Source organism: Cercospora kikuchii (assembly GCF_019650295.1).
Source record: "Cercospora kikuchii DNA, contig_00005, whole genome shotgun sequence".
NCBI lineage: Eukaryota > Fungi > Ascomycota > Dothideomycetes > Mycosphaerellales > Mycosphaerellaceae > Cercospora > Cercospora kikuchii.
Window position 1 is genome coordinate 2,381,539 of NW_025408586.1, and position 13,451 is coordinate 2,394,989.

Here is a 13,451-nt window from a genome sequence, read left to right on the forward strand (position 1 = left end):
CCATCGGCGGACACTGCCGCTCCCTCTCGAGTCCCATTCCCGGGCACTCTTTCCCTTCCTGCTCAATCCATCTTTTCCAAAAGTGCTCGCGAGGTATTCAACCCATTCATACGCCGTCGCTAATGCATGTATACACCCTCGACACGCTTTCTCCCTCTGTTGAAGACAAGCTATGTCTCGGGCCTCCGAAACAAAAAATCAGAGTTTCGCTGGCTGGCGCTATTCAGCACTTGAATAGCGGCTATGATAAATGGTTGATGGTACAAGTCGTGCGTAAAAGAACAAAAAATCCAGACAGCACTGGCGAGAACGATGTGCTTGACTGAAGCAACAATCGTTCGTCGACGTCATGTTGATTTTGTCATCTCCGGCCGAGGTCTCTGCGCGGCACGGGTTGGCTCGATGTGGTGTTGTTGTACAAGTATCGCAAATTCCGAGGCGACGTGGTGAGCCCCGGTGAATCCATGTCAAGTCGTACAGCAGCGCGTAGCCGCTATGTGCTCGTTGAGCGGAGCTAGTAAAATTCTCCGATGCTCAGCGATAGTGCATGCATATTAGGTAGTATCTGGTGCGTCCTCGGAATGTGTTATCGCACGTGGATGGTTCTGTTGCATGCCTTTGGATGTGCGCGCACGCCCGCGGCGCCAATTTCGGCAAGGTCGGTGTCGGTCGTCATCATGTTCAGATTATGGCGAAGATTATGCGATAATCCTGGTCATCACGTTGCGACGCGGTCGCTGTCTTATTCCTTGTCTTTGTCCCCGATATGGCGTTCACTCTCGGGCTTCCAAGTGCCTAGAGACTAGTTAGTACAACTGCAAGTCCGGGGAAACTAAACGATCGGGGAAAATGACATACCCTCGAAAGTGTGGTGCACAAATGCCATGGGGTCATCGATGTCGCCAGCGCCCATCTGACCCACACCGGGCGAAAAGGAGGTGATCGGTAGCACCACCACGTCTCCGACCTTCTTTGCTGCAGTGATGCCGGTGAACTGTTTCCACGTGATGTTGCCCTTGCTCGTGCTCATATCGAAGTAATCAGGATTGTTGAAGAACTTGAAGATGGCATCAGTCCAGAGCGCTGGTCCAGTGTACTCGACCACACTGCCAGCTCCCTTGATTGTAGTGTGTAGCTCGCCAGACTTTTTCCTTCGGTGGACTTCCTCAGTAATGGTGGCTACGATGTCCACCAGGACTGGGTGACCTGGTTTGGCCTGGATGGTCCATTGACAGAACTGAATGCGGCGCGAGTACCAGTCTTTCCAGTCCTCACGATCTGGGTCCGCCTCGATTCCAATCACCAATCCATAAGTGGTGCGAGGAACATCCGGTGGAACCCACTCGACAGCAGACTTGAGTGCCGTCGTATCAATGTCCGTATAAATTCCTCCTCTTGCAAGCAAGATCAGGTAGCGGAAGAAGTCGGCCTTGAGCACTGGCTCGGGCAGGGCTTCGTAGGCCTGTACGACTTCGGGTATGCTGGCGTAAAAGTGCTTGATCAGGTGTACAGCAACAGAATCGGTGATGACTTCGTGAACAAAGCTGGGGTGCAATTCTGTCCATGATGCCTCCGCCGGTCTCCACTCCTCAGGAAACTCGCCCGAAGCAGGAGTGTGTCTCCACGTCTGCCAAATGTATGCTGGGAACTTGCCCTCGGAGTCGTAGGGAAATGTATAAGCCAATTGTTGTCGAAGTGGCTTGAGCTTCAAGTCCGCCATGGCAATCTGCGGCTTGGGCTTCCTCGACAGTGCCACATGGCCGCCATCCTCGCTCTTTGATTTCGGGATTGCTGAAGGGGCGGCGGTGGTGGCACTCTTGACGTCTGCCTTTGGCGGCTCTGCAACAGCCTCGACGATCTTCCTATTGTCGGCGTGACTGCCGGTGGGTTTGGGGGAGTTGTTGAGTTTGAGTGGCTTGGCGCGCTCGCCAGGGTGGGTCGTCCGCAGGAGGAAGAAGAAGGCGAGTATGATGGCGGCCACGGCGAGAGCGCGTCTGAAGGAGAGCATGGTCGCGAGAGAGCGGCCTCGGGGCTCGCAGCTCGAGTCGGGTGTTACAGGTGCGGCGATGGCGGTAGGAGGGAGAAGTTTATGTGGGAGACAGTACAAGGCGGAAATGTAGCCAGCACACCCCTGTCTGCCAGAAGCTTGGGGAGTTGTGTGGCAGGTGGAGCTGGCGCGCGGAATCCCAGCTGGATGATCTCATTAGCGGCTGACGTCGTCGATGGGCGGCTGGTGCGTGCGTAGGCGTGAGGCTGGCAGTCGAGGGACAATGGAGTGAGACGAGAGGGTGGTGGAGGGTGCAGCAGCGCGTCGGTATTCGTATGCACGACCACGTACCTACTTTTTCTGGTGTGGCCGCAGTCCGGGAGTGGTCAGCGGGAGGCGGGGATGGCGAAGGATGGCTCAGGCCGGACGTCCCAGGTTAGCAGCAGGCGATGCGATGCGATAGCTGAGGGCCTCGCGTGTAACGTCAGGCCTGCGCGACTCGCTATCGCAGTGGGGCTGTAGGATGTGGGCGGGTACGCGGTGGTGGGAGGAGGAAGAAGGTTGGCGCATGAGGGGAACGAAGGGAAGTCTAAAGCACTCCGGACAGAGCAACGAGCGCGGTTGAGTGACTGCGGGAAAGGAACAAACGAAAACGTCTCAGGTTTGGTGGACAGCGAGTGCGAACAGAATGGTGGGAGTGGTGGGAAAAGAGTAGACGTTTCAGCGTGCAGTGCCAGGGGTTCGCTGGTCAAGCTGCGACGGCGGCAGTGCAGATCGCTGAGGATCCCCATCTGAAGCAGCGCTCCGTCTCTGCCTACCAGTACCGTGCGTAGCATTCGAGCTGCTGTTCGCGCAACAAATCTCTGTCCGTTTGTCCGTCATTTGGGGCTGCCACCAGACGCCGCTGGGGCAGACGTGCGATTGCGCGGTCATCCACTCGCGGCCTCTGCGCCATCCTGAAACAAGCTGCATCGCGCTATCTTTCGCCCTTCGCACCATTCAGCGCCCGTCCACGCAAATGCTGGAAGAGGACACGCGGCTCACATGTACGATTACGATGGGCCACACGTGCATCACATCTCGATACTCCGTTGCCCTCCAAACAGCTCCTGCTGCTCCTCCTGCACATCGCCAAGAGTGATTCCACGCGCTGGGAAGCGACGCGTCGTCACTGGCGCTAGAACAATGGTTATGCAGCGCGGAAGCCGTTTTTCGTAACTGCCAGACGGATGGCTGAGGCAACCCGAAAGCCAATCCTCCTCCGTTCCAATCCTCCCGAATAACGCCTATTTCGCCATGTCCATTCGCCGCTTCACCAGCAGGAGGATCGTCGACATGGAGCACCAGTACAACTGTCTTCTTTCACGCTGGGAAGACAGACACATGCACATGCACCACGCAAGGAGACAGCCACCTGCCGCTTTGAGCATTCCTTGCTCGTCCATGTGCTCGACGACCCGGAGTGGAGCAGCCCAGCGACATGCAAGTGGATGCAAAGAAGCTCCAAACCTGTTCCACTGCCAATGGCGAAGCTTCTCACCATCCTCGTTCGTGTTCGCGACCAAACGCACACCAGGCCACCAGCATTGGTCCGACCCTTCCATCGTAACATCCGCGTATGAAGTCCCGCCTTCCATCAAACGTTCTGTGTACATTCCATCCGCACAGAGCTGAAACGAGAGGCTCCGGCAATATGGAATTGTCACATGTACGCGTTTCATCGCTTGGAAGGGAGACAGATAAGCTCTTTCCCGTGGATGGCGCCATCGTGCGCCGCGTTGCACCGTGCACACCCGCTCACCTAACTACAGTAACATGTCCGTACCTGATCTTGGATCATTCGTCAGCACTTGACACGATCGCGAACCAGAAGACACCATCAGCTAATATACACCAACTGCTACGACCGGTCAACGTTGCATTGCATTCGCGTCTCACTCAACACCAGACATCCATTAAATTCAGCTCCGGCAAATCCGTACTCATCCACCAGAGCTACCATATATATCGTGTGGAGAGCTATCCGCTCGCTTCCATCTCAGAGACAAAAAAGAACACCTTGCACGCTTGCACCTCATCGAACACGAGATGCAACTAGGAGGTACCACCGCTGGAAACTTGGTTCTTCAGCCGTTCTAACGCTCTTCCTCAACGTACTGTCACCCCAGCAACTGCCCACTAGCCTTTGGCTGGGCGCTAGCAACACGAGCTGCCCTCATCAATTCTATGTACAAGGCATCGCCTTCCTTGATTCAGAGCTACATAGGCGTAGGCTATTCCTGACCTGTCTCGCTCAACGGCATGAGCAGCTTCTTGCTTTGTCGGCAAATCGCTCACACGCATCGCGATGCGAGAATCTAATCGAGTGCTTATCGTCATCACTCAACAATCGCAGCCGATTCTGCAAGCAGTGGAAGCGGTCACATCCGGTGGCATAGCCGCTGCGCAGCAAAGTTCTCGTAGTCTTCCGACACGCCGATTGATGCACCTCTTCACTTGTCAATGCAAGTACTGTATGCGACTTGCATGAAGCATTGTCAGTGGATCTTCTGAACCTGGCTGGATTTCTTTCTACCATTCGCAACGGAGTGTCCTCCGTCTATCGTGCATCTTGCCCTGATGCCAATGGCAGATAACGAATGATGACTCGTGCTATATGCTGCCAATGCTTTCAGCCGAACGCAGGGCAATGGATGCTGCATATCATAGGACCCACCACGGATATGGGTCATCGGATCTAGCCTGGGTTGGAAGGTCGCTTAGTATGGCGAACAGGAGCAGAAAACGGTATCGCCAGCCAACCCTGACAGCATGTGTCTTCAATTTCATCCTGCGATTGGGCCTGCGACTCTATCAAATGTCCATTTGCCCACGTGGACTGTCTGAACATCTGATTCGCGTGCTTCCCAGCACTTGTTCTGCCGCTTCAGATTTTCGACCAGAATCTACCAGACAGAAATATCATCAGAACATCTTTCTCCGAACTCAATCATCAGATCACATAGCTCTTGTCTTAAACATGAATCTCTCAAAAATCCTGCACACCCGTCTCACCCTTCAACTCCCTCCTCTCACCATCCCCACCCGGCAAAAATTCCTCCTCTTCTTTCTCCAACCACTCCTCCAGCTTCCCCCTCTCCTCTTCCTCCCAATCATCCAACTCCTCATTCCCATCCACCAAAACTCCATACTCAAAATCCCCATCCTCCCCCGCCAAGAACCTCTGCGTCATAATGTCCTTCCACAAACTCCAAGCAGCATCCCTATCTAACCCCTCATACTCATCATCCTCTCCCTCCTCCTCACTTTCCCCATCAACTCCATCCCCACACTCCCCCTCCACCCTTCCCATCCTCACAACCTCCTCCCTCTGCCGCCTCACCCTCTCCAACTCTCTCCCTTTCCTCCTCTCGTCTTCCTTCTCCTTCTCCTCCCGTTTCACAGCTAGCGCATTAAGCTTCGCCTCACTCCTCATCAAATCCGCTTCTAGCACACCCGTAAACCCTCTTTCGCGGCCTTGGGTTTCACGTTCTTGCGCTGAGAGATGTTGCCGCACGAGACGGTCGTACAAGATGGGATCTGCGAGTTCGAGGTCCGAGGAGGTGAAATATGAAGGGTGCAGGTCTAAGTAGCGTTTTCGGCGATTTTTGATGAGGATGCGGGTTGGTGTTGTGCTTAGGTCTTCATATTGAGCCACTCTCCTTGTGGACACTAGTGATCCTGATGATAAGGTTTCGTCTTGTTTTTGTTGTGTTGCCGAGCGTATGGCTAGAGAATGCTGTGGCGAGCGTTGCCTTTCTTCTTCTTCGGGAAAATGGGGCATGGCTCGAGGCCGTTCGATTTTCGCCGTATGATGCTTGTCTCTTCTCGAACGTCTTCTCGTATTTCCTTGTTCGTACTCTTGAAGGTGTTGCAAATGGTTGTATATTCTTGCCTCAAGACCACGTGAAGCTGATGCTGTGGTGGCGACTGAATGCTTACTAATCGTTTCCGTCTCATTTGCCAAGACGATGCATGTGCAAGCATTCTCCAACCACAGCTCCGCAGCTTCTCCAACCCCCATTCTGCCTTCTGCGCATTTGTCTGTACAAATTCGGCTTACTCCCTTAAGCCGAGATATCTTGGTTGTCTATACACTTCGGCTCAAGCAATGCCGTCGGATCGACCGACATCCGAGCAAGACTCCCGGCAGTAGCAAGCATTGAAAGTCTCCTTAATCACGACGACACCAGACCTCGTGTGCCAACGACACCTTCAAGAAGCTACACCCAGAATGCCACCACGATGCCTTGTTTCACGGCTATCGTCCGTGCGATCACGCCCAATACAAGTTTTCGGAAGATTCAATACAAGATGCGTGCCTGCAGGTAGCGCACGAAGATATGTTTCCTCCTCGCCAGAAACGGCTAAAAGCCAGCCGACCTGGTTTGGAGGTGTAGTGTTCGGCATTGGTCTTGCGGCGACTATATTTGCAGGATCCTTTGTGTATAGAGCTTCTGCGAATAAAATCAGTTATGCAAGTCATGCACAGATGCTCAAGGTCAGTGGGGGTGGCAATAGATACCGTCGAAGAAGTACGCTCACAGGAACAGGCTGCGAATGAGATCGTTTCAACATTGGGAGAAGATGCTGTCAGCTTTGACGAAGATGTGATTGAGCATCACGGACGCTCTGATTGGTCTACTTCCAATACGGCAGTACGTCCTGTCGCCGTCGTCTACCCCAAAACCACAGAAGATGTCGTTGCCATTGCTCGCTCATGTAACAAGCACAACGTACCCATCGTACCTTTCGGTGCCGGATCCAGTGTTGAAGGAAACTTCTCTTCGCCGCACTCTGGCATTTGCGTGGACTTCACACATATGGATCAAGTCATCGCTTTCCGACCCGAGGACATGGACGTCACAGTACAGCCTGGTGTGAACTGGGTTGATTTGAACAACAAGATTGCAGAAAGCGGTCTCTTCTTGCCTCTTGATCCATCGCCTACGGCACAGATTGGAGGCATGGTCGCGACGAATTGCTCAGGCACAAATGCAATGCGATACGGGACGATGAAGGACTGGGTTGTCAACTTGACTGTAGTCCTGGCAGATGGGCAAGTCATCAAGACGCGCCGCAGACCCAGGAAAACCTCGGCTGGATACAATCTCACCTCCCTGTTCGTAGGCGCGGAGGGCACGCTCGGCATGGTCACTGAAGCAACACTGAAACTCGCACCAATCCCACAAGACACTAGTGTCGCAATTGTAAGCTTCCCAACAATCAAGGAGGCAGCGATCGCTGCCAGCAGTATAATTCGATCCGGAATTCAGCTTGCCGCGTTGGAGATGATGGACGACTTACAAATGCAAGTCGTGAACCGACACGGAAGTGCTGCTGTGAGGAAGCGAAAGTGGCTCGAGGAACCAACGCTATTTCTCAAGTTCTCTGGCACAACGAACGCGATCAAAAGTGATATCAAGCGCGTAGGTCAGCTCATTAAACCTCACAGCCCCAGAGACTTCATCTTCGCCAAAAGCGAGCAAGAGAAGCAGGATCTCTGGGCTGCGAGAAAGGAAGCACTGTTCACAATGGTCAACACTCGTCCTGAAGGTACCGAGATCTGGTCAACAGACGTCGCCGTGCCGCTGTCCCGGTTGACAGATATCATCGAAGTGACCAAGCAGGATTGCAGCAGTTTGGGCTTGTTCGCTTCTGTTATTGGTCATGTCGGAGACGCGAACTTCCACACGGCAATGTTCTTCGACCCTAAGAATCCCGAACAGAAAGCTGCTGTGAGCAAGGTCGTTCACGATATGATGGATCGAGCATTGGAGATGGAAGGCACTGTTTCCGGTGAACATGCCATCGGAATCGGTAAGAAGGACAGTCTGCTTGGTGAGCTGGGGATTGAGACGATTGATTTTATGCGGTCGGTGAAGAGAGCGGTGGATCCAAAATGGTAAGGACTTGTTGCATTCTTCGATTGGAGTGATGACTCTAGCTAATGTTTCGCAGGATCATGAACCCGGGCAAGGTGTTTGACCTGCCCAAGGACAAATAGTCACTCTGAAGTCATCAACGACATAGTGTCTGTTCTACCAGCACTTCCGGCTCGTGGCTCTCGTGTTCCGAAACTAGACCATCAACCACGAAAGCCCACAGCGCTCGGAAGCCGCTGAAGGATCCGACGCCACGCTGCCATTGAGGGTGCTGCATAAACAACCCCGCAGCAAGTCAATCTGGATCGTACAAGCTCCATCGACTTCACATTGAGCGGAGAATGGCTTCTAATCAAGCGACGGAAGTTCCACCATACGCAGAAGAATGGCTCGCAGCAGAAGCGATGGCTGGAGGCCGCAATGTGGTCACCGGCCCAATATCAGAAATGACCGAAGCATTCAACGCAGTATTTGCCGCCGCTAAATCACTCTTGCCTCCACCAGACGACAGTGTCACCACTGCAGATCACAAAACAGCCGAAGGGGTTCTGATCCGAGAATACACTCCCATCAATCTTCCCGCCAATGCTCCAACAGGTCTTTACATCCACTCCGGAGGCTGGTGTCTCGGATCCATCGACCACGAAGACCACCTCACACGAGCTTTAGCCCAAGACATTCCCGCTCGTCTCATCTCAGTCGAATATCGTCTCGCACCTCAACATCCCTTTCCCGCGGCCCTCGAAGACTGCCTCTCCGCCTGGCGCTGGATAACCCAACAACCACATATCTCTCCAACCTCACCGCTCTTCGTCCTCGGCGGTTCTGCAGGCGGAAACCTCACCCTGACAACCACTCTCGCTATCCTCGACCAATCCAACCTCCGATCGCCCACGGCAATCTTCCCTCTCTGCCCCTCAGTCTGCTTCCCCCAGACCTGGTCCTCCCTCCCACCAACCCTCTCAAAATTCATCAAACCGGACGCCTTCTACGCCGATGCCGCAGCAATCAATCGCACTTCCCTCCAGATTTGCACTGAAGCCTACCTCGGCGACAACAATGATCCTTCCAGCCCATTGATTTCACCAATTTTTCACTCACACTTGTCCAAACTACCTCCAGTCTATCTCACGACGAGCGATAAAGACCCTTTACATGACGATGCCGAGATGTTCGGACACAAACTGAAAGAATTGGGTAAAGACATTGAAGTGAAAGACTACAAAGGCTATCCGCATTTCTTCCACGCTGTACCAGTTCTGGCAGCAACGAAGCAATTTCACGAAGACCTAGTAGAAGCCATGAGGAAGAGATATGGTACTCAAACGTAGCAATGTAAAAGTCTTGAGAGGCTCAATGTAGCTTGATCATATCTATAGTGTTACATGTAATCATGATACTTCTACATGATAACATCTACTCTATCTATCATTCCAATCTGTTCTCCACCTTCATATCTGCATTTCCAAAAATTCAAATGGGGTATCTTTTTCGTTCTCAATCTCATGCTCTAACAAATCATGTCAAACACATGTTCACACAGGCTCCACAGTTCTATTGCCTGTGCCCGCACGCACAGGACTCTCAGGGATGGCGACACCACCCTCAGCTTCAGCAAGTCGAAGCTTGTTCAAAGCCTCCGACATACACAGTTCCGTCGGTGAGCCTCTGCTACTCGCAGGACGGCTGCCGATAGGTTCAGTCAAGACCGGCAGCGTGACCTCGGTGGCACCTAGCGTAGCTCGGATGTCCTCGAGTAGGAGATCCATAGGGCAAATGTAAGTGCGACCAGCGCGAGAGGCGAGGACATGACCGCAGACTCTGCCGTCATCGTTGCCAATCACCCATGCGCCGGAGTCACCGCCAATGCCAAAGTTGCCAGCGACTGTCCAGCTGGCGGAGAAGGTGCTTCGACCATGGATCTTTACCAGCTCCATGGTACTTGATATGGTGCCGTGGCCGAGGCCGCTTGTACGGCCAAGACAGTGCACTTTGGTGCAAGCCAAGTCATCGCTCTTACGGATCGAAGTGGGGAATGAGTTACCCTTGCGATCACTGCGACCTCTACAGTAGCGTCTCCCACCTTTGATAACATTGTAAGGCTGGACACGTGGGGGGACGAGCTCGAAGAGCGCCCAGTCAATCTCTTGTGGCAATGATTGGCTGATACTCTTGAAGCCGCCCTCGAGAGAGTGTGCGGTGCGTCGCAGTCCAGAAGAGGCATGTACTTGGCCAAGGCGGTAGGAAAGTAGGTGATCTTCATCAATGCCGCAGTCGGCATCATCCTCGTCATCCTCTTCGGCATGAAGGTCAAGGTCGATGGCATCGTCCAGTGCTGGCTGAGTGATAGCAATCTCCTCCATGTCACCGGGCACGATGCCTGGGCAATCACCCGCGTCGTCGTGAAGAGGCAATGGCATCTCATCTGAAGAGTGCGCGGAAGGCGGTCGCACAGTGCTGAGATCGTCCTCCTCGTCTGACCCCTCTGAAATACCAAGGCTCGAAGTTTCAGACTCGTCGTCGTCAGCATCATCGGCATCATTGGCCTCGTCCGCCTCATCATCCGGGTCGTCCTCTGGTTCCAGCATATGGTGAACACTCATGCCATAGGGGTGGCCGTCAACAAGCACGACACCACCAAAGGACACTGGTGGGAGGTGTTCGTCATATCGATATGCACCGATGGAAGCACCGCACATGGGCTGCTCTTGATAGTCCGGGTTGGCCGCTTTCTCAACATTGGGATCGCGCCAGGGTGCCATGCTTCGGTGAGTGTGGTTCGCATCAGATGCTGTGCGCTCCCTCCTCGACCTGCGGCATCGCTTGATGACTTCCTTCTTGACGCGGATATCGTAAATGCTGGGATCGTACTTGAGATGACGCTTGAGACAATGCTTGACCTTCGCTGTCGAACTGCAGCCGACAATGATGGTTGGTCGCGCGGTCTCTCTGGACTCACCATAAGGCGCCAGACGTATCGAGCTTGACTCAGCCAGACCTTTCAATGCCTTTTCTGCCAGAGTGAGAACTTGGTAGCACATAGTGCTCTGCCAGTGATCCAGAATATGTTGAGGAAGGGTCACATCCAGGAACTCTTCGCGCTTGGACTTGCTGCTTCGATCGGTCGTCTGCTCAGCCTGTTGCTGTGCAGCTTCTCGTGCTCTCTGGGCAGCCTTGCATTCTCTCCAACGCTTCTGAATTAAGGTGACCCGTCGCTTGAAGTCGTTCAACGAAGGCTGCGCCTTCGATTGCAAGCGGTCCTTGAAAAGCTCGATCTGCTCACGAGCTTCGGCCACACTGTGGCGAGGTGAGGCGTGTAGTGCTCTAGCAGAGGCTTGTCGCGCCATGTTGGGCTCTCTCATGGACGGCGTGCCCATACTATGATGCCGGTATGGCCCGGCAATAGATTTATTCGAAAGGGATGGTGTGCGAGAAAGCTCGACCGGTTCTGACATTTGTCTCGTCAGAGAGCTGACCTGCGATGGTTGCCTGACGGCCTTCCTTTGAATGGGGATGTAAGGCTGGACCGGCGAAGATGGCTCAGAAATGAGCTCAGACGCAGGAATGAGTTCTGTAGATGTGCCGACATCGTCCAACAAACAGCATCTTTTGAGGAACTGTAGAAGTATCCCGTAGGTACCCTCGGCAGTGAGTCTTGCCGTGTCTGTATCGTCAGACAGTCGTAGGCACGTCTCAACAGCTCGCATATATGCCGAGCCACACTTTGATGCCAGCTTTGGTATCCAGATCTTCTCGATCCGGAGCTTGAAGTCGGCAAGGGTGTATTTGGGTTTGTAAAGGTCGCCAATTGGTGTCCATAAGCCGATCTCGAGGAGGATCAGGCCGAGGCCATACAGATCATACTTCATGTCAAAAGGAAAATCTCTATTCGCGCTGCTTGGCTCATCGAGTGGATGTCTGTAGACGTTGAAGTCGGTCGCTCGGCGGACACCTTCGATGTTGCATTTGGAGAAGAGGTCGAATGATGCCCAGAGAGGCTTCCTAAGCTGCTCTAAGCGATTCGCTTCCGTCTCGTCCGCAGTGGTGGTGAATATGACGCTACTGCTGTTGATGTTGCCGTGAGCCAACTGGCGGGCATGCAACGCATGCAATTGCTCGGTCAGGCGCAAGGCCATGCGGAATCTGTGCTCGAGTGCTGGAGCTGCCATTTCAGTTGCGGAGCTTTGTGCCTTATTGCCTTTTTGGACAAGCTTGAGCAAACTGAGCGGAGCAAGTGCTTGAGCAGAGCTGGTGATATGCAACTTGTTGTGTATGGAATACGGCAGATCGTAGACGAGGCCGATCCGTGGCTGGTCAGCATCCTCAAAGTAGCCAAGCAAGCTGAGGTTCGTCTGAGATTCTGCCCGCATTGGCTGAAAGCTCGCCGCAAGAGCCTCGAGGCGTTGCAAGGGCGGCGGTACACCAGTCTGCCGATACGTGGCGTCGTAGTTGGCGTACTCCACCAGCACTGGAACTTCCGCAGCGGGGCTGGCAAGTGCAGTCTGTACACTCTCCGATACATTATTGCGGATCAGTATTGCCACCATTCGGGTAGTGGATGGTACACCAACGGCCTCGTACGGTGGTGGGCCTTCAGCCGGTAGCTTCAATGCCGAAGCCTCAATTCGTGACGGTAGTCCAGCATAGGGAGAAAGAAACGGCTTCGAAAAGGCCGGATTAACGAGTGTAGTCTCTGAAGAGGCAAATGACTGCGTAGGGTAAATGCCTTTACCGCTGCGTCTGCTCTTCTTCGAGGCGATCGGGTCGAATGAGGTCGGTCCAGAATCGAATTGTGGATGCTCGCCTCTCGCGAGCGCCCTTCGGGACTGGGTCAGATCGTACAGCGTGTCGATAGAGGTCGTCAAATCATGCAGAAGGTCTTCATAACGGGCTTCATCAAAGACGGCCGCTTTTTGTGGATAGGCCTCGCCCTCCTTGGCCAGTGGCTGACTCGCCTTTTGGATTCTCTCAGCTTCCTCTGTCACTTCGTGGATATTCGTGAGTACGCTCTCGACCGTCTCCGTAAGACCAGCCTTGGCGACCGACTCGTCGATTTTGGCATCTTCGCCCTTTTCGTCGCTCCATTCGAGTCCCCATGTAATCAGACGGTCCTTCTGGATGCGGTACTTGCGATGCAGCGAGGCGAACTGTACATTTGTGTTCGACTGCACCTGCAGATTTGCCAGAGCACTCTTCTTGGCGTCGGAGTACAGTTTAGATAGCCTGGCGGTCCGTGGCATCGCTGGATGCGCAGCGCGATACCCTTCCATGATGGTGGCGTTGCTGTCGCACTGGCATAATCGGTCCAGGTGAAGTCCACTGCGGTCGGTGCTCAGTCGCGAACAGCGGTGGTTGTCATATGAAGCGACGCTGAGAATTGCAGAGTGTCCCAATCATAGCCATGCAAGGCGAAGAGGGAGAGGGTGCGTGAAGGGTTTGAGGTGGATTGCTGCAGCCTTCGGCGTTCGAAAGTCGCTGCCTGGTCAGCCACAACGTCGATCGCCAAGCCCAACCGAGGAATGGCAACTTCCCTGCTCATG

The 13,451-nt window shown here is 53.8% G+C and overlaps 5 protein-coding genes across 5 annotated transcripts; 2 read left to right on the forward strand and 3 right to left on the reverse strand.

Annotated features, from left to right (window-relative positions):
* Positions 1-742: 742 nt before the first annotated feature.
* CKM354_000870000 (uncharacterized protein) lies at positions 743-2,008 on the reverse strand (the record flags this gene model as incomplete). Its single annotated transcript, XM_044804090.1, has 2 exons — positions 743-795; positions 859-2,008. 2 exons carry the CDS (start codon positions 2,006-2,008, stop codon positions 743-745), a joined length of 1,203 nt encoding a protein of 400 aa, XP_044660025.1.
* A 3,007-nt stretch (positions 2,009-5,015) lies between these two features.
* CKM354_000870100 (uncharacterized protein) lies at positions 5,016-5,810 on the reverse strand (the record flags this gene model as incomplete). Its single annotated transcript, XM_044804091.1, has 1 exon — positions 5,016-5,810. The coding sequence occupies one exon, from the start codon at positions 5,808-5,810 to the stop codon at positions 5,016-5,018; it is 795 nt and encodes a 264-aa protein (XP_044660026.1).
* A 450-nt stretch (positions 5,811-6,260) lies between these two features.
* CKM354_000870200 (uncharacterized protein) lies at positions 6,261-8,033 on the forward strand (the record flags this gene model as incomplete). The annotated part of the gene is made up of 3 exons (XM_044804092.1): positions 6,261-6,527; positions 6,580-7,931; positions 7,988-8,033. 3 exons carry the CDS (start codon positions 6,261-6,263, stop codon positions 8,031-8,033), a joined length of 1,665 nt encoding a protein of 554 aa, XP_044660027.1.
* Positions 8,034-8,252: 219 nt separating this feature from the next.
* On the forward strand, positions 8,253-9,242 carry CKM354_000870300 (uncharacterized protein; the record flags this gene model as incomplete). Its single annotated transcript, XM_044804093.1, has 1 exon — positions 8,253-9,242. The coding sequence occupies one exon, from the start codon at positions 8,253-8,255 to the stop codon at positions 9,240-9,242; it is 990 nt and encodes a 329-aa protein (XP_044660028.1).
* Positions 9,243-9,446: 204 nt separating this feature from the next.
* CKM354_000870400 (uncharacterized protein) lies at positions 9,447-13,181 on the reverse strand (the record flags this gene model as incomplete). The annotated part of the gene is made up of 1 exon (XM_044804094.1): positions 9,447-13,181. The coding sequence occupies one exon, from the start codon at positions 13,179-13,181 to the stop codon at positions 9,447-9,449; it is 3,735 nt and encodes a 1,244-aa protein (XP_044660029.1).
* Positions 13,182-13,451: the final 270 nt, after the last annotated feature.